The sequence below is a fragment of the Babylonia areolata genome, chromosome 18 (genome assembly GCF_041734735.1).
Source record: "Babylonia areolata isolate BAREFJ2019XMU chromosome 18, ASM4173473v1, whole genome shotgun sequence".
Taxonomy (NCBI): Eukaryota; Metazoa; Mollusca; class Gastropoda; order Neogastropoda; family Buccinidae; genus Babylonia; species Babylonia areolata.
In genome coordinates this window covers 61,879,659-61,906,268 of record NC_134893.1, presented here as the reverse complement: position 1 = coordinate 61,906,268, position 26,610 = coordinate 61,879,659, and the positions used below count along the sequence as shown (strand labels likewise).

Below are 26,610 nucleotides of genomic sequence, written 5' to 3'. Positions count from 1 at the left end.
TGTTTTTTGTCGTTAGATACCCTCACCCCCACCTCCTCATTGATGATTTGGGTTATGAAGCGGAGGAAAAAAGATCACAAACACACACACACACACACACACACACACACACACACACACACACACACACACACACACAGTGGAGAGGGAGAGTGAGGGGAGAGAAAGGGGGAAAAAAAGAAAAGAAAACCGCGATAGAGGGGTTGTGGACATGTCTCCTCTTCCATCACCAACACCTTTCCAACATTAAAACTTGGATGCTGGTGTTTGGTGGATATGCATGCCTTTTTTTCTGTATTCTTGGCTTTATATATGTGTGTGCATCACATAAGATCCAGTCTTTTTTCTTTTTTTTTGTACTCGATGGTGAACAATTGACGGGAAAAAAATCCTAAACCTTCGTGCAGGAATATGAGTATACTAGTAAACTTTTTGAAAATATTTTTCTGTACTTTTCGGATTCCACGGAATCAAAAACAATGTCAGTCTCAGCCCGGTTTTGGCTCTGTGCAGTCAGCTAGGTTATGGGCGACAGTGATGGTGTGTAAATGTTGATGCTATGCCCCTTTGTATTACTCTTACTGTACATTGTGTTGTTGTTTTTGCGCCCATCGCTCGCTTGCGCTAGTCAATCAAATTGTCATTTTAAAAAATATTTTTGTACTATGGTGTCATTTTCTTTTGTCAATAATTGTTACTTGTCTGTATGTAATTTACTTTTCTATCTCGGTCTCTACTTCTCACGAATTGATGAATATTTTTTGTTTCCTTTTGCTCAGTTAATTGATTTTAGTATACACATTCTCTATTTCTATGTTTGTTTAACAGAAGAATATGTTATGGATAGAAATCACAGTGATTCTCTGGAAGAAAGGGGGTGCGATGTATACAGACCAAAAATACCACTTGTCAATGCATAACCTTAAGATATCATCTCTAAACTGTCAGGGGTTGGGAAATTTTCAGAAAAGGAAAGACGTCTTACAGTATTTAAGACAAAAGCAATATTCAGTATACTTTTTACAGGACACACATTTTACTAAGAAGATGGACAGACAGATCAGGGCAGAATGGGGTTATGAATGTGTTTTTTCGTCGAATAATTCTAGATCACGAGGGGTAGCTATTCTGTTAAACAATAACTTTGAGTTTCAAATACAAAAAACGATTATAGACATTCAGGGTAATTACATATTTCTGCTTTTAAAAATATCTAACACGGAAATTCTTTTGGTCAATGTGTATGGACCTAACAGAGATGACCCTATATTTTTTGAAGAGATTCGGACAAAAATTGAAGAACAAGCTATTCAGAATGTAATAATAGGAGGCGATTGGAACTTAGTTATTAATCCTAGCTTAGACTATTACAACTATAAACACGTAAACAATATGGCAGCACAAGAAACAGTAATAAAGATGATGGATGACTTACAGTTGTTTTTTTTTTTTTTTTTGTTTTTTTTTCCCGGACTTTCTTGGGTCGACCACCGTTTTATTATATATATATAAATTCATTATGACATTCAGAATAGATGAGAAAAAATGTGAACATAAACAATAACAGATATAAGTGATTATGTTGATATATATACCTACATATATACACACACACATATATATATATACACAAACATAGATACACACATATATATATATGCATACACACACATACACACACATATACATATACATACACATACATATATATATATATATATGTATATATATACACATACATAAACATATACATACATACACATGCATATATAGTTCATTACACAATCAAACACATGAATCATTTTATGGTTTTTAGTGACAATATATAAAGTCACAGACACAAACACATACACCGAAACATAAGAACACGCGCACGCACGCTCGCACGCACGCACACACACACACACACACACACACACACACACACACACACACACACACGTTTTGCTATGTCGTTCATCTTTATGCTGAGTGCAGAGCTGCAGTCATTTCTAGCCCAGCCATGTTACCATTGTCTTCTACGTTCGTTGACACCCCCCCCCCCCCCTTTTTTTCCCCCTATCGCTGTATCTTCATACTATTACACATCACATTACTGTTACAAAGACCTCTCTGATCGCTGTATCTTCATACGTTTACACATCACATCACTATTACAAAGACATCTCTGATCGCCGTTTGTTTTTGTTTGGGTTTTTTTGGTTTTTTCTTCCCCCCCTCCCCCCCTATTCTTCTCCCCCTTTCCTATCTCTTACTGCCTCACATGAACTTGTTCATGGGAAAGAGAAAAAAGGAAAGAAGAAGAATAATCAATAGCCAACCGAAAAAATCCCCACACAACAAAACAAAACAAAACAAAATAAAAGGGACAAATAAATGAACGAACATACATACGTATACATACCTACATGTCTGTCTGATTTATATACATGTACATTTCGTTGCATCATTTTAAATGTATGGTTACCTCAGGGTTTTATGTGCTCGCTTCTGTACATGTGTGTGCGTGCTTGCGTGTTTGATTTCATGATGACATTGGAGTTCAATATTAAATATTCCAAACCATACACATAGCCTTGTCCCACACACATTTCTACTAAGACAGCCGCTGCCATCCCCCTTCTTCCCACCTCCTCCCTTGTCGTTTAAATCGTAATCAGCACTTCCCTTTCTGTGTAAATCTGTTTAATGCATTTATATGTTTCTGTATTTCATTTCTTGTTCAAAGATTAAAGATATTGGCATGGCTGTCTTTGTCTTTTTATAGATACTAATGCACATTTTCCCTATCAATATTATATGATTGACCTTTTGAATGATAATATTATTGCATTTAAATTTGTCTGATCGTTTCACTCCAAAGAGGACTTCGTGCACACTCAATTCTAGTCTGACGCCAACTGCTCCAACTATACAAAATTCTATGTGTTTCCAGAATAATTTCACTGGTGGGCATTTGTAGAAGAAATGTTCTATGTAATCAACTTCGTCTACGCAGATTGAACATTTATTGTTTTCCATTATTTCCATTTTATGCAATAGAATATTAGTTGGATATATGTTGTGCAATATTTTCCATTGTAGTTCTTTTAATCTGGTTTCTTTAGTTGATGAAGAGGGCAGTAACCAGTAGTAATGATCAATTTCAACGTTAAGTTTTCTAAGCCAGAAGTGGTAGGCACATGGTTTTACTTCATCTTTCTTTGATTTTTTCATTCTTTGGGATATGAATTTTAGCTTTGTACAGAACACTTTAAGGTCGTCAACTGTGTCATAATTGACAGTTTCTTTTATGTCACCCATCCATTGCTTCCACTGGTGAGGAATAGCATTTGATAAAGCATTATATTCGAAAATAAAAGATGGCTGGTTTTCCCCCAATTTCTCTATAATTTCTTGCAAGTTATTCATCCTTTTTTCTTGTATGTTAATGACATCTCTTACTCTTTCTATTCCTGCAGTCTTCCACGAGGGAAAGAATAAAGAGTTATGCTTGTACTGGATTAAGTTATTGTTCCATAACAGTTGGACACTAAAGTTGTTCTTGTCAATGTCTGATTCCTTTTTTAGATATTTGTGTGTTAAATGTGTTCGTAATACATTATGCCAAAATATATTTTGTATTTTTGACAGTGCTTTTAAATTGCTGGGTCTGCAGTTTATGTCAAATGCCCCAAGCTTGCTTGCAAGTTTTCCAAAGTGCCACCTTGGAATATATGTCCAGTTTTCATTTTCTGAAGCAAAAAGTTTCCCTGCCCATTGCAAGTAAAAACATTCCTGGACTTTGTGAACATTTACCATATTCAGTCCACCCTGGGAAACTTCTGCTTCCATTATTGTCCTCTTAACTTTCTCAAAGGCCTTTCTGTTGGACCTTCTGCGTTGCCAAACAAATTTATACAATGTTCTATTTATTTCAGAAAGTACACAGTCTTGTAGTCCTATTGCTTGCATTATGTATATAAATTGACTTAGCAGAAATGTTTTAATGATAATGATCTTTCCATGGATGCTCAAGTCTCGTTTGCTCCATGTACCTATTAATTTATTCATCGTAGATATTCTACCTAGCCAGTTGTCTTCTATGCTTGATGCCGGACTGGAGTTGTTAAAGTGTATTCCTAATATTTTTATTTTGTCTGTCAACTCAAAAGGCAGATTACTTTCTCTGTGTTCTATATGTCCTATCTTCATAGCTTTTGTTTTTTGAGCATTTAAATACAGCCCAGAAAAACATGAAAAATCGTTGATTATGTCCACTGCCTTGTTCATATCATCACAATTGTTTAGAAAAAGTGTCGTGTCGTCGGCTAATTGTTTTATTTTTAGTGTTTTGTGTTCACTGTTTTGTGTAGGAAGTGTAACCCCGGTGATGTTGCTATTCCTAATTTTTATTGCTAACAATTCTACTCCCAATATAAAGGCTAATGGTGAAAAGGGACAACCCTGTCTGATTCCACATTTTAACATAAAAGGTGCTGATATCCATCCCCCATGATTGATACTACTAAATGTATCTTTAAACATAACTGTAACCCACTGTATAAACTGTTTACCAAACCCAAATATATTTAATGTTTCTAGCATATATCTTTTAGAAATGGTATCGAATGCCTTTTGATAATCTAAAGCTAAGAGATAGCCAGTTTTGTTTGTTTCTTTCAAATATTCTATGACGTCATCAATTGTTCTTATAACTGTAGATATGCTTCTACCTTTAAGATATCCCACTTGATCTTGGTTAATCAATTTATCCACTACACAGCTTAATCTTCTTGCTAATGTTTTTGCCATTATTTTATAATCAGTGTTTGTAAGGGTAATAGGACGCCAGTTATTTAGTTTATCACGTGCCAAGTCTTTTCCTTTGTGCAGTAAGATAATAATACCTTGTTTTTGTGTGTACGACATGTCATTCTTGTCAAAAGCTTCATTGTAGGATTCAGTTACCAGCACTTTCAATCGATTCCAGAAATATTTCATGAATTCTACCGTAATACCATCACTGCCAGGAGCAGACCCATTTTTCATTGATTTTAAAGCTAATCCTGTTTCTTCAACATTCATCAAACCTTCACAATTTGACGACTCTTCATTATTCAAGCGCGGGAAATTTTCATCTTTTACGAACCTGTGAATTTCTTCGTTAATGTTATCATCTGTGTTTGATATTCTACCATATAAAGAGGAGTAGTATCTTGTTTGTTCTTTCAAAACTTCTGACTGGTTTGTTACAATCTGTCCAATTTCATTCCTAACATGTGTCATGATGTTGTTGTTTGCTCTGGTTTTCTCTAAGCCTAAAAAGTATCGCGTGTTCTTTTCTCCTTCTTCAACCCATTTAGTTCTTGCTCTAATTTGTGCTCCCCTTGCCTTTACTAATGAGATAATCTCCAGTCTGCTTTTAGTTTGAGCTAGCTGTGACTGGAGGTCTAGATTGGTCGGATCTTCTGTACACATTTTTTCCAGCCGCTGCAACTGTATCTGCAAATCTAGCATTTCGTTTTTTCTTTTCTGTGCCTTTGTTTTGCCGTATTCAATACAAAAATTCTTGATATTTATTTTACAAAGTTCCCATTTGTCTTGTGCATTCAATTCACTTTCATTTGTCAACCATGTGTCTAATTTGTGGTTCATTTGTTGTGTAAAGTTGGTGTCAAACAGGAACGAGTTGTTAAATCTCCAGTAGCCTGGCCCTCTTTCAAACACACAGTTATTGATTTCCAAAAGAAGAGCTCTGTGATCTGTATTGGGAACTGATAATATTTGACAAGAAACGCAATCATCGACTATGTTTTCATTTGCAAAGCAGTAATCCAACCGTCGAGCAATAAATGGATTATATCTACTCCATGTGTATTCCTTTTCTGTTTTGTGGAGTAATCTCCAAACATCAACAAGGTTCAGCTTATTCACTAGAGTATGAAAATGATCAATATCCCTGTGACAGTGAGGCCCCCCTGACACTATATCTAAACCATTGTTCATGACACAGTTGAAATCCCCAAGAATTATTATTTTCTTGTCACTATAATTAGTGAGGACAGAGTGCATCCAATGGAAATATTTTATTTTATCTGCGCTATCGTTTGGAGCATAAACGTTAACAAGGATGAAGTCATGCTCTGATGACTGAACGGACAAAATGATTGTTCGATCATATGTTTTTTCCAGTGTTACTTCTCCCTTGAATTTGTTTGATACTAGCACGACCTCTCCTCTTCCATGATTTGTGCCCTTGTTAAAAAACAGCTTCCCACCCCATTGTTTTTCCCACAGTAATGCTTCAACGCTGCTTATGTGCGTTTCTTGTAAACATATAATATCATATTTGTGTTGTTTAAAATTTGAAAACATAGCTGTTCGTTTTAACTTATTTTTTAAACCCCTAGTATTCAGAGAATATAGGCGTATACCCCCCATTACTTTTAATTGATGGTGTTTAATGCTAGCATTTTTCTATAGTACGTACTGTCATAACTGTCATTGTTATTGTCATTATGATCATCGCTATGGTGTTAGTGTTACTGTTATCATGCGTAAAGTAATCAAGATTAACATTTACATTAGTTAATTCTTTAGTGTGTTTAACATAATTGGGTATTGCAACTGCAATGTCCATGGGCAAGGCAATGTTCGTAACCGGCACTGGCAAGATCCAGAGTCACACTGCGCCTATCAAGTAACACAGGTGTCGTTCATCTTATCCTCGTCCTCCCCCTCCGCGACATATGGTGCTGGCTCATCATCTTCCTGCCGTGGATATTTGTCACACTGCTGTGGTGGTGTGGAGTCTTTTGACCGTGAGCGTTTTGCAGAGGCAGATCTGGAAGTGTTTCTTTTGAAGTTCAGTTTCGTTTGGTTCTTTGTGCTGACTGCCTGACCTGCCGGACGCCGCACTGTTGGTCTACCTCTCGTTTCTCTAGGAGACTTTGGAGCAGTCTTTTCTGTGCTGTCATCATTTTTTCTATTGGGCGGCTGTTGGCTCTCGGACATGCTTCCTTCCTGTTCATCGGAATAGATCCCTCCCTCGTTCCCTCCCTCACCTGCTCTCCCAGTTGTTACTGGTGCTAGCTGGCACTGGGGGTCACCCGCCACATGCCCCTCCAGGAGACACTGGCGACATTTGATGGGGTTTGTACAGTAGGCTGCAATGTGGCCCTTTTCAAAACACTTCCTGCACTCCACATCATTCTGTTTCTTGGCGATTTTCTGTTCCTTGTGATACAAGGAGGCTTTGAAAGGGCCAATGACGATGATTCCTGGAAGTGGCTCTTTGGGAACGTCGATGTAAATGAACCTTCTCCCTGTTTTCCATCTAGTCAGTTTGCCATCTTTGTCTCTGTCTCTTTCAGCTATCAGTTTTGATCTGATGTTCACTCCCAGTTTTTTTACAGACCTAGTTATTTCCTCATCGGAAAATGATAAAGGAATATTATTCACCACTAATTTAGTTGCGGGTACCTCTCTCTCTTCTCCCTCTGCTGTAACCACGATGAATGGGTTCTTGTCCTTCACTTCCACCCGTACCCCTCTCAGAATAAAACCCTGAACCAGTAGTTTATTTCTTGTGTTGACATTGTGAGGATATATCCTCCACAAACCACCTATCCGTTGTGCCCCAACTATTGACTCAAAGCCACATGTCTGTTCGGCAGCACCACAAATCTCGGCAGTACTAAACGGTTTTTCATCAAACGTGGGGAGCTGATTATTTAACACAAACACTGGCACCACACCTGCCATACTGTACATCACTTATCTTTTTTGAACAAAAATTAAACTAGTCCGAAGAAGCAACAGAGAATCAACGAATGAATAAATACGTTGTCAGAAGACAGTACAAAAAATTCCAGCTACCTCTTGTACTCACAGATTGGTCATAGAGTGTACATACCGATAAAGAAAATCCAAAGATAAACTTGATGAGCGGTACTGGTCTTCCTATCCAAAAATAACATAAAATAAAATAAGAGTGGAGAGAAAAAAAAGAAGTAAATGCTGGAAAACACAACAGAACAAACAAACTACAGGGGTTCACACAGGCAAACACAAAGCTGAACAGGAAACTGTGCCCTGTGAAAATCTGAAGTGAACACTCAGTAGGAACAACACTGAAGTTCACGATCGTTCCTTCGCATGCGGACAGACCAGAAAACACGACCTCTCGCCGCGGTTGTCGCTCACCAAGTCCCGGATGACTTACAGTTAGTAGATATATGGAGAGAATTAAATAATGAGGTTTTAAGATACACCTGGAGGAGACCAACCCCCTTACAACAAAGCCGTCTTCATTTCTTTTTATTGTCTGACAATTTGATCACGAACGTTAAGGATGCAGATATCACTTATGGTTACAGAAGTGACCATTCTTTAATTACAGTTGATCTACAATTTAACACAGAACCCAGAAGAAAAACATTTTGGAAATTTAATTCATCTTTACTTAGGGACAACGAATATGTAGAGTTAGTGAAAGAAACAATAGAAAAAGTAAAGGACCAATATGCAGTGTTACCGTATGCAAGAGAAAACTTAGGCAAGATACCTAATAATGAAATTCAGTTAACCATAAGCGATCAACTCTATCTGGATGTATTATTAATGGAAATAAGAACTAAAACAATATCTTTTGGTATAAGAAAGAAAAGACAGCTTATAGAAAAGGATGAAACACTAGAAAAAGTAATACAGCGAATCGATAAAGAAATAGATACACATAGTTTAGCTAGAGAATTGCTGGAGAAAAAAGAAGAACTAGTACAGCTACGAAAAATAAAATTGGAAGGGATCGCATTAAGGTCAAAAGCAAGGTGGGCATCTCAGGGTGAAAAGATGACTAAATATTTTTGTAATCTTGAAAAAAGACATTTTGTAAGCAAACAAATGTTGAAATTAGTTACATCTCAAGGTAATATTTTGACGGAAACAGACGAGATCTTAGAGGCGACGAGACTTTATTATGAAGACCTACACAGAGAACAGGAAGTAAAAGACATAGACATTAGCAGTTACATTAAAAGTTTGCCCAGTCTGGATGAATTTGAATCAGAGCAACTAGAAGGACTTATAACAAAACAGGAAGCCACAGAAACACTAAGAAGAATGCAAAACGATAAGAGTCCAGGCACAGATGGAATGACTGTAAACTTCTATAAATTTTTCTGGAAAGACATAGGGGACTTTGTAGTTAGATCACTGAATGAAGGTTTTAAAAAGGGAGAACTATTAGTTACACAAAAAGAAGGGATAATTACATGTTTACCAAAGGGAGATAAGCCAAGAGAATATTTACAGAACTGGAGACCTATTTCGTTGCTAAACGTAGCTTATAAGATAGGATCTGCATGCATAGCTAATAGAATCAAGAAAGTTTTACCAAAGTTAATACACGAAGATCAGACAGGTTTTATTCCAGGTAGATATATTGGCGATAACATAAGAACCCTGTATGACATTATGCATTATTTAGAAATTGAACATCGTCCAGGCTTGTCAGTATCAATAGATTTCGAAAAAGCATTCGACTCATTAAATTGGTCATATATGAACACTGTATTAAAAGCCTATGGATTTGGCCTAGATTTATGTAAATGGATTCACATCTTTTACAAGGATATAAAATCATATGTCATTGTGAACGGTAAAGTATCCAAAGGCTTGAAAATGCAAAGAGGATGCCGCCAGGGAGATCCAATCTCACCCTATCTGTTTGTATTATGCTCAGAAATCCTGGCGTGCAAGATTAGGGAAGATGAAGAAATTAAAGGCATAAATTTATTAGATACCATTTTTAAAATTAGTCAATTTGCTGATGATACAACATTCACATTAGAAGGAGATAAAGAATCGTATGAAAAGTTGTTTGAAACACTAGAGGGATTTGAAGAATTTTCAGGGCTAAAACTTAACTATGATAAAACATTAAATGTCTGGTTAGGAAGAATGAAGAACTCAAAACGCCGGTATCTACTAGAAAAGAAAATGAAATGGAACCCCCCCAAATATAAACTTTTAGGCATTTGGTTCGCAGAAGATCTATCAAAAATAACTGAAGTGAATACAAAAGACAAATTGATAGAAGCTAAGAGGCTTTTCAAGATTTGGTCAAAACGTATATGTACACCCCTTGGTAGAATTGCTATTTTAAAATCACTTATACTTTCAAAACTCATTTACTTGTGGATTCTTCTTCCCAATCCCCCGGACAAAGAGATAAATCAACTACAGAAACTGTGCTATGAATTTATATGGGATGGCAAAACAGACAAGATTAAAAGAATATATACAGTACATAATGTTGGAAATGGAGGTTTGGGTATTCCAAATATACAAAAGTACATAGAGGCTCTAAAAATATCATGGATTAGGAAATTACACACAGGAACAGCAAAGTGGAAAAAAAATACTCTTAGTCAAATCCCCAGAAATCAACTCCCTGGATCTGTACGGACCAAGAAAATTTGTAAACACTGAATGTAATAGTTTCTGGAAAGATGTATATTGGGCATATGAGAATTTTACAAAACATGTTAGGTTAAAAGAAGCACAAGAGGCACTCGTAGAACCACTTTTTCATAACGACAAATTTAAAGTCGGTAATAAGACAGTTTATTTAAAAAATTGGACAAGTAAAGGTATTTTTCTGGTTAGAGATATTGTAGATGAAAATGGGTGCTTCCTTAGTCATAAAGATTTCACAGAAAAATATGAGGTTAAAGTTAATTATTTACTGTATATGGGATTTATACGTTCCATTAAAAGTTACTTGCGCACAAACAATATTACTGTCACAGACAAAACTTGCAATAAAGAACCAAAAGCACTGCAGATAATAGCTAATGTTAAAAAAGGATCTAAAATTTATTATGATATACTACTTGAACCAATTTTTCTATACAATATAAATTCTTTTATCAAGTGGGAGCAAAAACTAGACATTGCAATAAATTGGGATACCACTATGAAACAAGTGAAAAACATAAAAGAAGTAAGATTGAAATGGTTCCAGATTAGAATATGTCATGGTATATTGGTTACAAACAAAATACTAAAAAAAAAAATGGGAATAACAAATAGCGACATGTGCAACTTCTGTAAAAATGAAATAGACACAATTCAACACTACTTATGGCACTGTACATTTACTCAGCTCTTTTGGAGGGACATAGAGAATGTCTTGAAGGAAAAGTGTGAAAATTGTGCAAATGTAAAGTTTAATATAGAGTTAGCATTATTTGGAAATGATGATGTTACAAAAACAGGTGAAATATTTGACTATATCATTCTAGTGGCGAAACATTTCATTTATAAATGCAGAATAAATAAAATCAAACCATGTATAAAGTACTTCCTAACAGACCTAAGAAACATATACAAAACCGAAAAATATATACACTCGATGGAAATGATGCCCATAGCATTTTCTAGAAAATGGTGCCCTTACATAAAAATGATTGAAGGCAACGAGGAGGAGTAGAGACAACCACGAATGTAACGTTTGTTCTTTTATTTTTTATTTTTTTCCCTTTCATTTACTTGTTTTTAACAGTGCATGTGACGTTTTTGTTTTTTTCTCGGTATGAAGACAGTGTTGTGTCATTTTCCTGATTTGCAGTTTAGGTGGTGCACAGTGGCAAATATTGTTGATTCCAGATGTTGGTTTTGTATGTCCGTCTGTATGTATTAAATGTTAAACTCGAATAAAATTATTTAAAAAAAAAAAAAAAATCCGTGTTGGCTAAGACACAAACTAGCACAACGTTCCGACAGGTCTGCACAGTTGTCTGTCGATGGCTAAGCAATAGTAAAAAAAAAAACGTTCTTTCCACAAAAATCTAGATATAACGACAATGCAATTCTCAGAAAGGCACAAACATGACAAAGAAGCCAAAAATGTGTACACCATCATGTTACTCTAACATTATTTTTATATTCACAAAACTTTACACTTTTGTCTGATACACTGGAACACCGATTGGTAGTAGTCCTTTTATCATTTTTAGTTAAAACAGGAACAACACATCTCTACCATAATAATGTGTGTGTGTGTGTGTGTGTGTGTGTTGGAACATAAGTAAAGATTCGTGTGGTTTTATTGCATGCTTTTTACATTTTAGTTTATTTGTGTTTATGTTCACTATTGTGTATTTACTTTGATGTACAGTTAACACCCCTCCTCTCCATCTTTCTTTCACATACATTCCATTAGAAAGTTAAACACCTCCATAAAATTAAAAACAAAATTCATATATATTTAGAAAGAAAGAGCAGGGGGAAGTGAGAGAGACAGAAACAGAGACAGAGAAGAAAGAAGATAGAGGAAGAGTGGCGGGGGTAGGGGGGCGGGGGGGGGGGGGGGGGGGGGGGGGCGGTGAGGGCGGGCTGCACATCAAAATAACATGGTACCATGCATAGGGAAAAATGCTAAAATACCTTTAAAACATATAAGAAGCACACATGTCTTTCCACGTAGTTACCATTGAGAGCACACACTTACACACACACACACACACACACACACACACACACAATGAAATTTAAAATGTCCTGAATGGGTACAGAGGATTAAGTGAAATGTTGTTCCTTTCTCTCCTGCCTTCGAAGGTTTTCTGGAGCAATTAATGGCAGCACAACATGGCATGTTCTCTCTTTCGTTTTCTCGCTCACTGAAGTCGTGGGGTTACAATGGCTGCTGCGCGCGCGGCACGGTCGCTTCAAGCTGTCACGCGGTGAGCTTCAGGATGGTTCGGCCCGTTCTATTTATGCCCGTGGTTTACACACAACGTGAATGCGTGAAAAGCACGGCATTTCGGCTGAAACACTTTTATCTCATATACTGAAAGACTGATTAATAGTAGTTGTTTTGATTTAGATATATAATAGATTCTTGCAAGACAATATTATAGCACATTACGTGTATATAACAGCAATATAATTTGACTCTCACCTTCTCGTCATTCAGATTATGTTTTGTACAAAGGCCATTTCACTTCTGCATGTCAACATACTACCATTTAAATCAACAGACCAAGTGGCTTTTTCGGGTAATGTAGGATCCATTAAACTTAACTCGCACTTAGCATGCGTGTCTCACAATCTGATATATTTTTCCTGGTTCTGAATTAATCTTCTGACATGGAAACTTAAGCAAATATTTGAAGATACGCCCCCCCCCCCCCTTTTTTTTTTTACTACGAGCATTCGTTTTCAGGATTCCGAATAAGTGTAGTCATTTTTTGGCATTTGTGCTGATGATTTTGAGTTCATGGAGGTTTTAATAGGCGTTGGTGTTATAGTCAGTGGCAAAAGTAGTGTGCACACTTTAGGTCATTCTGCTTGTGTCACGAAGAAGACGGCACCATGGACGGTACGTTTGGAGTTGGAGAACGCGTCCGATTCGGAAGAGCTGGAATTGTCAGAAGTGAATATCGAATATATTTCGTCTGAAATGCGTTTGGCGGTTTTGTTATGATTTATTGAAACCGGAAAGTCGTGATGAAGACAGGGAGAGTTTGAAAATCTGACACAATATCTATATTTCAATCGCAAAACAATGAAACGCAGATAGATGCGGGCGACTTGAGATGGAAATGTTCCGTTTCCAGCACAATTCGACAATTGGTCAGCAAAAAAATATTATTTGGGACGATAATTATGTAAGTACTGGGACGGAACCCAACCATTCCGCAACCCACCCTGGTGTTTCCAGTTTTGTTGTTGTTCAGAGGGAATTACACGTGAGCCATGAAGACTTTGCTTCTTGTTTGACAGGGGCTATTGGGCTATTGTACTTATTTTGACCGGGGCTATTGTACTTCCTTTGTTTGAGAAGGGAGGTGCAGATGATCCAAACAATTACAGAGGGATATCACTGTGTGATACTAGCAGTCCCGTTTTATATATACTTTTGCATTTTTACTAGAATGTGTCGAATTATACAATATCACAGGTGAATTTCAAGAAATTTTAAAAGATGGTATTCCACTGTCATCCGTATATTCACACTATTAGCTCCAATACAAAAACAGTTTTACTTTCTTCAATCTGAAATTCAGCAGGTTTTAAAAGAGGGTATTCTACTATCGGCCTTACTTCATCATTATTACCTCTACTAAAAAAAAAGAAAAAAGTTTTGCTTCAGCATTGAAAGAAATTTACTATACTTATGAGAAATTGTATCAAACGCAAACATTTTCGATGTTTTCATATAATATGTAACATTTTGAAGGTCAGGGTAATTTGTTTTCGTTGCAAAACTAACACACTTCATTCTTTGTGCTCGTGGATTAAAGCAAATGTGATATCAATAGTCCAATGTTGTTTTCTTTACAAATTAAGTAGCGTTTAAAGTGAAGAGAAACGGTGGACACGGTGCATTGTCTACTCTTGAATTGCTTGAATTGTTTACCTCTGATAGATGATGTTGCTTATATCTCTGAAACAGTCATTTGGTTGCAAACGCAACTAAATAGTCCGTACCATGCAGCATCAGCTCTTCACCTTAAAGTAAACAGGAGTAAAAGGGATATCACTGTATTTAGAAAAGGTGGATGCTTAGCAGCCAGAAGCCAGAGAATGTTAGACTTATGGTGGAATTGTCTTTTTTTTTCTTCTTCTTTCAGTTTTTTTAATGGACCTTTTTATTTCATTTTTAACATCAAAACAGAAATAACGACATACAACCAACAACAACAACAACAAATCAAAAACAAAAAAAAAAGAAGCAAACAAACAAAAATGCCAAACAACACTATTTCCTAATACTAAATATATCAGTTGATATCCATACAGATACATACATACCCACATACATACGTACACACACACATACATACATACATTATTACAAGCATATAAACATTTAGACAGGCACACAAACACATCGGCACCTACATATACATATTTTTCTCCACTAATGTTTGCATGTAATGTACAATAAGCGTCATAGAATAAAGCATTCATACCTTTATTGCATGGTTAAACCATTATTGTTGCCTTTTGTTTTGCTTATTCTCCCGTGTTTCATTCATGCCCCTAGAAATTCTATGAAGCAATATGTATACATGAAACGAGTGGTAGATAGATGCGAATAATCTTATTTTTCCCCTCCCTTCCTCAATTTTCACTCGTCCCTGTAAATATTGTCTCTATTCGCTGAAAAACAGAAGGAAGGAAAGAAAAAGCATACATAAGAATAAAGTGCATTAATTCTAACATCATTTTAAGATGTTAATCAATTGCTTGTATAGAAACCAGTTTACCGTAAATGTATTAAAAGGCATATTCACAAGCGAGATATGTTTCTCTGTTTCATTTACACGTTTCAGATATTTTCTGAAATGATTAAACTGTGGAGTTGTATTATTGATTTTGCATTTGCGGAAGAAGAATTTGACATGGACTATAATCACGCCAAGAGTTCTGTCACACTTGAATATGCTATTGTGTCCAAATATAATTCTTTCATTCAATTTTAAGATTTTGGCATTTTCAGAATTATCATGAATGTCTTTCAAGCTTATTCCAGAACTCGTAAAATCGCATTCCCAGAATATATGGTATATATTTTCGCGATCTTTTGTACACAAAAATTATTTACAAACATCTTCAATAACTATGCCCATATATTTCAACACAGTTTTTGTTTTTTTATGCATAATTCGTATTTGAAAGTTTGATTTCACTGAGTTGACGTTGTTTTTTTTTTTTTTTGTTTTTTTTGTTTTTTTTTTTTTTTGGGGGGGGGCGGTTGTAGTACCCCTTTTTATTTGTGTTAAGTTTATTTTCCCATTAACTGCAACAATTTGGATTAATACTCATGTAACACTTCACTGCTTTTATGTATCCAGTATATGTAACATAGTCAGTCTGTAACTGGTATTTATGTTTAAATTCTTCCAAAGACAAAAAAACATATCATCATCATTGAGCAAGTCAGAAAGAAAACACATTCCTTGATCAATCCATTTCTAACAGAAGACAGTTTAAATTATAGAATAGAGGTTCTGCATTCATTTCTTCATATTTTCAAGGTGAATTTTCTTTCCGAATTTCCCATATGCTTGCAAAACATCATTCCAGAATTTATTTATTCTATGAACAAGAAGGTTTGAGCCAGGTTTTTCATGCAGAGTCAAGCTAGGATTTATTGCAATAATGAGTTTTTGTCTTTAGTCTTCTTATCCAAATTAACGTTAGTTCACGAATGTAGTTTTTAATGTCTAGCACACCAAGCCCTCCATGAACAATTCCTTTGGTTACAGTTTTTCTACTGACTCTACCTTGTTTCTCATTCCAAACAAACTAAATCACTGTTTTCTGAATCATGTTTATCATGGTGTCAGGAGGATTTGGCAACAATATCAACAAGTGGACGATTTTGGACAAAATTTAAAGCACTGCAACTCTTCCTAAAGGGATAATCTGTCAACCATATTGTATAGAATGTGTTGATTTCTGCAAATGTTTCTTTCAGATTAATTCCTCGTTATTTTCTAAGTCGTTTGTAAACCAAATGCCAAGTATTTTGAACTGAGGGGGATTCCATCCCATGTTTAAATGTTTTAATTTTCCCATCCATATAGCATTTGTTTTAGTAGCATTCAGGAAGAAAAACTTTTTCCCAAATGTGTTAACAGTATTCATTGCTTCCACGAAAGTATGTTGATTATTATGTAATAAGAGTTCAGTGTCGTTCAGTGATAATGTTTTCGTAGCCTACTTCAAGCATGCGTTTTTCTACTTCTAGATTATCTCTATTCAGTCCATAAATGCAAATTATTAGATAGTCTTTTTCCACAATACGAACAGAAGCAAATATATAGTTTCCTTCGGGATCCTTATATACCTACTTTAATTGGAATTCAAAATTATTTTAAAATAATATAGCTACTCCTCTTCAGTTAGATTTGTGGGAAGCAAAGTAACGTTTGTATCTCAATTCAGATCGAACCTTGGGTTAAATGGGTATCACGCAGAAGATAAATTGAATTATTCTTATTTCTTAGATAGTGGAAGACGTCTCTTCTTCTTTGTGGGTTGGCTAGGCCTTGGCAATTCATAGAAATAACCTAAATTATACATTAAGTGTATATGCCGTTCTTAGTCTATCCATTTTACCGTAAATTATTGCGTGGTCTAATATATTATAAACATAACATCAACAAATATACAGTGATGTTTCGGTAAGTCCTCCTTATTGGATGCAGTACATAATCAACTACAAACTTGCATCTATGTTTCTCATATGTTTCTGGCACTGCCCCAGGATATCTTAGGATATCATCCACATATCTATCCCATCCCATCAGCTCCATTCTTCTTCCGATAGCCGTTTGCTTCGCAACCCTCTGTCAGAAGTCCATCGGTCAGCGTTCTTCCTCATTTCATGGCCCAACTGTCTGGAACCAAATCCCTGTGCAGATCAGCAACTCTTCTTCCATTTCATTCGTATTCCCTGTGAACCAACTTCTTTAAACAAAATGTAGAAACCACTGCCCCATCTCATTGTTCTCATTGTGTGCTTCTGTGTGTGGGAGGGCGGGGGTCGGGGCGATTGTGTGTGTATATGTGCGTTTTCCCTGTTTTTGTTAAGCGCTTAGAGCCCTTTTTACAGAAAAATCACTTTGTAAAATAGTATTTTATGTACTGTGTAGTGTGTTCGTTTGTAACAAATGTGGCAGCGTGCTTTATCTTTGAGGCATTTACTGTAAATTAACTTCAACAAGGCCTATATCCAGTTTCCCCTTCCAATTCGAACTTTATGTATTTTTCTTTTTGTTTTGTTTTGTTTTTTGTTTGACGTTTTAAGTGTCGTGTCATGTTTTAGCCCTGTGTAATTTGCTATGCCCTTGTCAAACTGAAATAAATTGAATTGAAAATTGGAAATAGTATGACTTGGAAATCTGACTAGTATATTTCAGCCATGCAGACAAACACTCTTGTTATCGGGAAACAAACTTGTGTTCAGTTTTGCTATCATTCATGTGATAGCTCTGATCAATGCAACTTGGATTTTGGTATATACGTTGGTTTTTTTTTCAAATCCAGTGTGGAAAACAACTGGGCTAAGTGATAAATTTTATGTGGCCAGACATATGTAAACAATTACTAACTGTGTGCTTGTGTTATTTTTGCAGCACTTCAAGTACAGATGATATCTAAGGAGGTAGATGGAGACTGGTTCAAGTTCACTGTCAACATCATCAGCTCTTATCCACGGGCAAATGCAGATCATGGCCGGCTGGGGGAAAGCCACCTGTGGGTGCCACGCGAGGCCGCCCAGTGCAAATGCCCCAAATTTCGCCTTGGACGCCGTTATCTCATTGTGGCCCGTCAGCGCAAGAGAGATATTGGTCTGGGCTATGTGGTAGACACAAACGCCAAGGTCAATCGCTGGAAAGAAAAATGGAACCGACGTTTAAAACAGTACCTCAAGCGGGAGCAGCGAGGCTTCTGTCGAGCTTGACGGTAGAGTTCTAGATTTTGGTTTCCCTGGCTTGTGAACGATTTTTTTTTCCTGTAAAACGTGTCAGTCAGGCTGTTCTGTGTTGTGCTTTTTTTCTTTTTCCTTCCGTCGCGGACTTTCTTTGTAAGAAACACGACTTATGTTTTGATTGGTGGAATTTGCGATTGGTCAGATTTGCTTTCATTCGGTTTAGATAAAAAGCTAAGTTATTTCAGTTAAACTAGAGAGGCGACGCGACGAATTGATAGTCATTATAAATACATGCACTTATCTAAAACAAAACCGACAAAGTGTGTATGTGTTGTGTAACAGGCAGATTAATTGCGTGTGCATCCAAAAGATGAACAGCGAGACAAAAAACAAAATTGTACAGCAATGTGCTGTACATGAAACAATTTTTAGCACGTGGACATGATTATGTGAACAAGGAAACGCTCAGAAAAACTCAAATGAAAGTAGTATGCGACAGGATAGGATAACAAAACGTGTTGAAAGAACAAAAGCAGGTGGAGACGGAAACAGTATTAAGTGTTTGGAGGGGGAGGGACACATTGACAATCCTTTTCTTTCTGTCCAAGTTTGACAGTGGTGTGCTTTCCGAAGTGAAAATACTGATGACTGGAATGGAATTTTCTTGCCTCAGAAGGCCCGGAATGTTTGTTTCATTACTAATCGTATACAAAGATAGTTGTCTGTCAACAAATACCTCAACGCAATGTTATATTTTGTACTTCGCGACCGCTTCAGCTCGTTCCTTGACATTATGAAAGGAAATGCCGGACCTGCAGAGAACCCACTTGTTACTTCATGAGACGTGGTTGTCATCAAAGGTTGTGACACAATAGTAGAAAATAGTTTTGCAAGTGTGTACATTTTATGAATACAGCGAAACTTCGATAGGTGTCAGTGCATGGTTAGAACACTTTTTTTTATGAGGTCGATGTTTTATTTATCCTTAGTAAGAGGTGAAGTGACTATGGTGACTTTCTTTATTGACTTTCTTCGGTTGTTGTTGTCGTTTAACGTGGGACTTTGTTGTATTTAAATTCGTCACTTTAAAATTTCCCCTCTTTCCTGTCATTTATTCAAAAAAGAGCAACGTGGCTACAGTGCTTATTGTTATTGTTTGAATACGTGTCCATTTCATCTCATTGGTGTTGTCGTTTTTCATTTTTCTGGCTACCTCTTGGCCTGTTTGTACTACGAAGGCATCATTGTCCAGCTTTCTTTTGTATATGTACACAGTCATGATCATTATTACTGACATAATATTTCAGAGTTGGGTTGATTTGCATCTCTCTCTCTCTCTCTCTCTCTCTCTCTCTCTCTCTCTCTCTGTCCCTCTTAGTGTCGGCCAGTATGCTCATTTCCACCCCTCCCCAGAACTCTTTACCTGTCCCCCTCCTGCCCCCATTGCTCCACCTCTCTACTCCCAGACAGTCCTTCTGATACTGAGTAGGTGTTTGAATGGCCCATGTTTTGTCGTTACATCTTCAGTGTTAGGACCCTCCGTTAGTAACATTTCCATCATGTTAGCCGCGAAAAAACACTGCCGTCATCGCATCAATTGCTTGAGAAAGGCTAACGGTATTTACTTTGCCCGTTGTGGCGACCGGTCGCGAGCGATCTGAAGAGTCTCTCTGGCGGTTCGTTCGACAGGAGAAAATTAAGAGGGGAAGCAGCAACCAGTTACCTCCTAACCCCAACCCCTCTCACTCACATATTTGGTCGTAACAGTAGATGCTTGCCGCTGCTAATCCGCAAAGTGTTGAGCGAATGCATTTCAGCGGTAATGTTTGATTTAATATTGAGCACGTGGTTGATGCATATTACACTGGGATCAAGATCTGCTCCTTGTATTTGCTTACATTACACCATCTTGCTCAGTGCATTATGAAACATCAAATTTTACTCTCATTTTCATGCCCTCGGTCATTGGCTCGCTGTGTGTTTAAAAACAATATTTCTTGTAACAGCTCTGTTTCGATTATCTGTGTGTCTGTGTCTGTGTGTTAACTTTAACAATTTCATTTTCCCTGGAACAAAATTTGCCGACACCAAATCTTGCTTCAAGATAGGAAACAAAATCAGTTCTTTCTACATATTCTAATTACAATGACTACCCAATTCTGGAAAGGGCACAAAAATATGACGAAGCCAACATATTTACACAGTCGCGTTACTGTTACATGTTTTTTTGGGTTATATTTGTATGTTTGTGAATAAGAAATACAATGTGTACATACCACGTTTGTCTAACACACTGTCACACTGATTAAGAGCTGTCGCTTTGTTCAAATAATTCTCCTGTCTTAGTATTGAGGTTACACTGATGAATACATCTACCAGGAGCAGCAAATTCTGCCAGGAAATGCGACATCAGTCTTGATATATCATGAGAAATAAGATTTTAAGGGTAAAAGTAGCGAAGTAGCGTCTTCTATTTATGCACTGTTATGTGCATAATAAGCACACGCATAACCTACACCCATGTTCGCCATTACATATGAATGAAAGGAGGCGAAGGAAGCCGCTAAATTTTCTTCAGAGAATGATTTTTGTATACGCCTCATCGTTTATTCTAATATGTCCACGAACAATCATCTAAATTAACAAATCTTCGGTCCAGAATTTGTCTGTTGATAATCTTGACTCACATTACGCATAACGCGACCCACCCACCCCCTCCCCACGCCCCCAGCTATATAAACTTTTTACTGCAATTTTGTAACGATTTTACTTCAAGCCGAAAAGTTGTTAAGAAGACAGGGAAAGGTTGAAAGTTTGATATATCTATAAAATTATTATTATTGTAAAACAATGAAATGCCGTTCGATGTGGCGTGCTTATGATAACCCCATTCCCTGCTTACACTTTCTAATAATAAACAAAACATTATTTGGATCGTTATGAATGTACTGGCAACCACCCACCCCGTTCTACCCCACCCCCCATCACCCGCTTGGCGTTTTCGGTTTGGTTGTTGTTGAGCAGGAATCACACGTAAGCCATGATGGTTTTGCCTTTTGTTTTATCCTAGACTTAACCAATCGTCACCCAAATTGCTTATTTCATACGAAGTACGGTGTTTAATGCAAGGACATCTCCTCCAATTAATATGATTACATACTGATCCTAAGTTCGGACCTGTCTACTAAACCCCCCATTTTTTCACAAATTCCGCACTGTCCAAAGATCATGATAACGACAGTAGCGTTGACGAAGACATCAATAGACGGTGGAAGTTATGACACTATGTGTATGAGTGAGTGTATGTGTGTGTGTGTGTGTGCGCGCGCGCGTGCGCACGTTTTCTTTTGTGTGTTTACTTGGCTGGTTGATTTGTTCTTTTCTTTCACTCTGTTTTTAGAATAATATTTCAATGTTCTGAGTGGCTTTTAAGAAACTGAGAATATATTTCCAGTGCAGTCTTATATGCGAAAGGATGCTGACAGACAGATGAACAAATGAGCAAGCAAGAAATGAAGAACATTCTAAATAAATGTAACAGAAAAGGTTGCATCACAACAAACACCATAACTATTTGGTCCAGTTTTCACGCTCCCTACGTGAGGATAAAGCATTGTGAAACATCTTTCTTTCTGTCACGTTTATGTAGAGGGTTGAATCATTTTGATGTTATTCCCAACATCCCTTGGGAATGATTTGGTTCAAGTCTTATTATATTATATTATATTATATTATATTATATCATATTATATTTCTGTTTGAGTTATGTACATTGCATTAATTTTGTTGTTTGCTATTGATTCTGATGTTGAATTTGAGGTCAATGCACTGCAGTGATCCATCTTTTGTGAAATACAATAAATAGATGTGTTTCAGTGTCATTACTGTTGATGTCTTTAATAACGCCACTGCCATTATCATTAGCGTAACTGTTGTCGCCCCCATCTTTCTCTTTTCTTTTCCTGTGTGATTTGTTCTCTTAGATTTGCAATGGGAAAAGACCAGAACCCAACTGAAGACAAAGGAAATATTTTTGATCAAACTAAAGGGGACTTCCCACGATTTTCCACACATTTTCTCGCAATCCCACGATTTCTCATAAAATGAGAGAAATCCGGGGAGGGGTGGGGGGGGGCGATTGCGATAAATCGTGGGCTTAGGGCATGTAACGGGCAGTAGCATCAATCACAAATGGGGACCAAGGATTAAATTAAACTTGCAGAGTGTGTAGTATCCCGAAACCCATGTTAAAGAGACACCTGCTTTCAAAGAATAGATTAGCATATGGTGGAAAGAAATGTTTTGGACGGCAGTGCACTCTAGCAGTCAAGTCAGAAAGAGAACTCATGCAGCATATGCTGCTTTTACAAGATCATATGTTTGGGATAATGCGCGTGATGTCACTGGCGTTCCAATCAGCAGAGAGGAACCCGCTTTCCCGTGCCCTCAACATAGAGAATAAGTAGCTTGAAAAAGATGGTTCTTAAGATTTCTGCAGAGACGTCGTGAGCATGGAATTTGGGGGAGGGGAGGGGAGCATTTTTCGAAGTGTGGCTGTTACTGAAACCCAAAATATGCAGAATGCTGTGAGAAATGAAAACAGCCTTCCTGTGGACACTCTACTCAAAGAGAAAGAGATGACGCTGGCTAACAGTCAGGGCTGCGGCAACAGGTAACATGTGGTGACGTTTCGCCACGCCCAGTAAAGACCGACTGAAGCAGCTCGCATTCACCTGTGTCCATCCCCTGTAGAATCCCTACAGTCGTAAAGGCCAGATTCTGTCAGAGAAATATCCGTCAAGATTATTCAAACAAACCGAGAAGGATGCTTATTTGTTTTTTTTACTCACTTGTGTAAACAAACTGAGTCTATGTTATAACCTGGTGTTCGGTGGTCTGTGAATGTGTGTGTCTGTATATCTGTGTGTCCGTGGTAAACTTTAACATTGCCATTTTCTCTGGAAATACTTTGTCTGTCAATACCAAATTTGGCTTATATCTTCACAGTCATACCAATAGTAGGTTGTAAGTCCTCCGAATTAAGCCGTGTTTCCCGTATCATTAACGGTTTATTTCGTTGAGGCTATTTCCGGGATTCCGAAAACACCATATTACCGCATCCCAGTTGCTGTTGCATAGGCGATGCTTTGTAAGAAGGCGGCATTACCTCGTTTTCCTTGTTCGCAATTAGATGGAAAGAAATACAAATTCTGGACAGAACACATACAGTGACACAGAGTACATCATCAACGTGCTTACTGCATATGGGTATTTTAAAGTGGATTGTCAATTAACTAGAATGAACATAAAAGAGAAACTGAATCGACCATGTATACTTTCCCGGCGACTGTAACTAAACTTGTATACATCTATCTAGATCCATAGAATACGGCTAAATGTTGCAGTGTGATTGCGGCGATGGCAACGTCTCCTTTACCGCGGACTTCTGAAGAATTCTTAATGCCCAAGATATACTAAAATAACATGAGTTAAACAGCGTTATCACTTTGAATACCGCAAAGTATTTATCGCCCTTCAAAAAGCATTCTAATTTTTGAACGTCATTGATCGAACCGCAATAGTGCAGTGGCGAAGACAATTGCTTCTCACCTGAATATGCAGGGTTGGAATCTGCGTTCAGGCTTTTTTTCTTCTTTTTCTTCTTCTTTTTAATCCGAAGCTTTATAATAACAAATACAGAACACATTTTAACGATTTTTTAAATATAATTTTTAATAATTTGTTTTTGAAGTATATCATAAGTGAGTGTTGAAGGCCTTGCCTCTCTTGTTCGAAGTGTGGCAATCTCACAAGGCCAACAACTGCAGAATGCGGTGAGGAATAAAATCTTCCTGTTGACACTCTACACCGGGTGAAAGAGAAGACACTGGTCAACAGACTCAGGGCATATGTAACACATTACAGAGTTGTAACTTTCAGTCATACTCTGCTTTATCTCTGCATATCATCAACGCTGACCTACCCCAGGGCGCTAGACATTACAAATCAATGGAACATGTAACGCGTCCGCCTTGGATGCCAGAGAATCTGAGTGCGCTGGTTCGAATCACGGCTCAGTCGCCGGTACTTTCTCCCCCTCCACTAGACCTTGAGTGTTGGTCTGGACGCAAGTCATTCAGATGAGACCATAAACCGAGGTTCCATGTGCAGCATGCACTTAGTGCACCTAAAAGAACCCACGGCAAGAAAAGGGTTGCCCCTGTCAAAATTCTGCAGGAAAATCCACTTCGATAGGAATAACAAATAAAACTATACGAAGGAGAAAAAAAAAATGGGTGGCGCTCTCAATGTAGCGACGTACTCTCCCTGGGGAGAGCAGCCCGACTTTCACACAGAGAAATCTGTTGTGACAAAAAATGAGAAATACAAATACAAGAACGGCTATGTGCGATATCAGACCCAAAATCAATGCCAGGAGAACTTGAAGTTGTTTCAATGTCAAAAGTCCTCAAGAAGCGCATCAGTGTCGTAGACAGCAACATTGGCAGCATCATGAAGTACGGGGTGGGGGACCTTGAAGAACTTTCATTGTACGTCAGATAGACAGCGAGAGTCGAGGACGTGGGCCACTACGACTGCGTTATCATCACTGAAAATAAAGGTCATTATTGCAAATGTTACGAAAAAACATATGCTATAAATCAATAGGTCTCCACATTTTGTGATTACTCTGCTGCAGGATATCGTGAGCAAACCCACAGCCCAGAACATTCCATTACAGAGCATGTCAGCACCCCTCATCAGGAGAGCACGATTGTCAGTCCAGGACCTTTAACCTTAGCCCAAACTGGACTGCCTTCCACTTCAGATCAGACTGGCCAGTATCCCTTTCACTACGAGGACTGACTGTCAGTCAGCGAGACGAGTGTCCATTACAGACATTGCCCCTGTGCTGGTAAGGCAACCCTATCTTTTGAAAAGGGGCCGTCTCAAATCTTGACCTTAAGCCCATATAATGCCTCAATCGTGGTGGCAACAGAGAAAAAGAAGGCCAGCAAGGAAAAGATTCGTGCAAAAACACCAAGATTCGAGCAAAATGGAAACTGCTGAAATAGTTGGATGTGCGTCTTGTGACAGGAGTCACGAGAAGAAGACATGGTACAGTGTCAAACATGCGTCCATGTTCTTTGTGCAAATGTTCCTGGAGCACAGTTATGTTTCCATCGCACAAAGACACTGACATTTGGTCATTTTTTTTAATCTAAGGCCTAACAGAAATCATCTTCTTTTCAGTCCATATTAGTTTCTTTCTTTCTTTTCTCTTTTTCATTCTTTCATTTATTCATTGTATTCTCTCTCTCTCTCTCTCTCTCTCTCTCTGTCTCTCTCTGTGTCCTCATTGGAAAGAAACTGACTTGTGCCTGCAGAACCAAAGCAAAATATTCTTCTGGTATTTGGACCATTATAGTTTGAAAAAGTTTGACAGTATGTTTGATCTATTCACTTTCGTTTTGTTTTTCATTTATTTATTTTATATCTTTTATGTGATTAACTATGTGGAAGGGATGACAAGATAAACCTGAATTTGGATTTATGTGTGTGACTGTTTAACTAAAATTTCTTCACGTCCAAGTAGCAACTCCGGGCAACTTCTCACCACACATTACTAGTTTTTCTGTCCATTTTAATGTGCCATCTGTTTGTTTTCCCTCACCCTCACCCCTCAATAGCGATTCACAGAATCAGGAAACTTAAATTGTACTATATTTTCTTCCTTTTCCTTCAAGTCGTATAATATTAGAAACAATATGGTACAATATTGATAGGAAAATGTTTTTGATTGTATTTATGATGAAACTAATAAATAAAAGACAATAAATTGTTGCTCATCAGTATGTATAAATAAACGCATCCAGCAAATAACACCTCACATACATCAGTTAAATATACACGCATACACACATACAGACGTACACACACACGTACATACAACATATATCATGCCAATAAAAAAAAATCTATGTATGTTGAAAGTCACTCGATCACGTACACAGCCAGCAGCACACATCCTTCGTTCACCACACCCCATCCAACCTACCCCGCCCCCCTCCCCCTCTACCCCCCTCGCGCACTCTGTCATGCACGCAAAACGTCTTCACTATGCACTCGTCTGCTGGTAAGGTGCAGGGGGAACAGTGTCACAGTTCTGT

At 37.5% G+C, this 26,610-nt stretch overlaps 1 protein-coding gene across 2 annotated transcripts in view; it reads left to right on the top strand.

Annotated features, from left to right (window-relative positions):
* LOC143292976 (netrin-1-like) overlaps positions 1-26,274 on the top strand; it is an 85,967-nt gene extending 59,693 nt beyond the window's left edge. The window contains exon 7 of one of the 2 annotated variants that reach the window (XM_076603710.1): positions 18,141-26,274. In XM_076603710.1, the coding sequence (XP_076459825.1) occupies positions 18,141-18,469 (329 nt within the window). In that variant the 3' untranslated portion in view covers positions 18,470-26,274. The remainder of the gene's footprint in view (positions 1-18,140) is intronic. The other variant, XM_076603711.1, reaches the window with a different exon arrangement.
* The last annotated feature ends 336 nt before the right edge of the window (positions 26,275-26,610 follow it).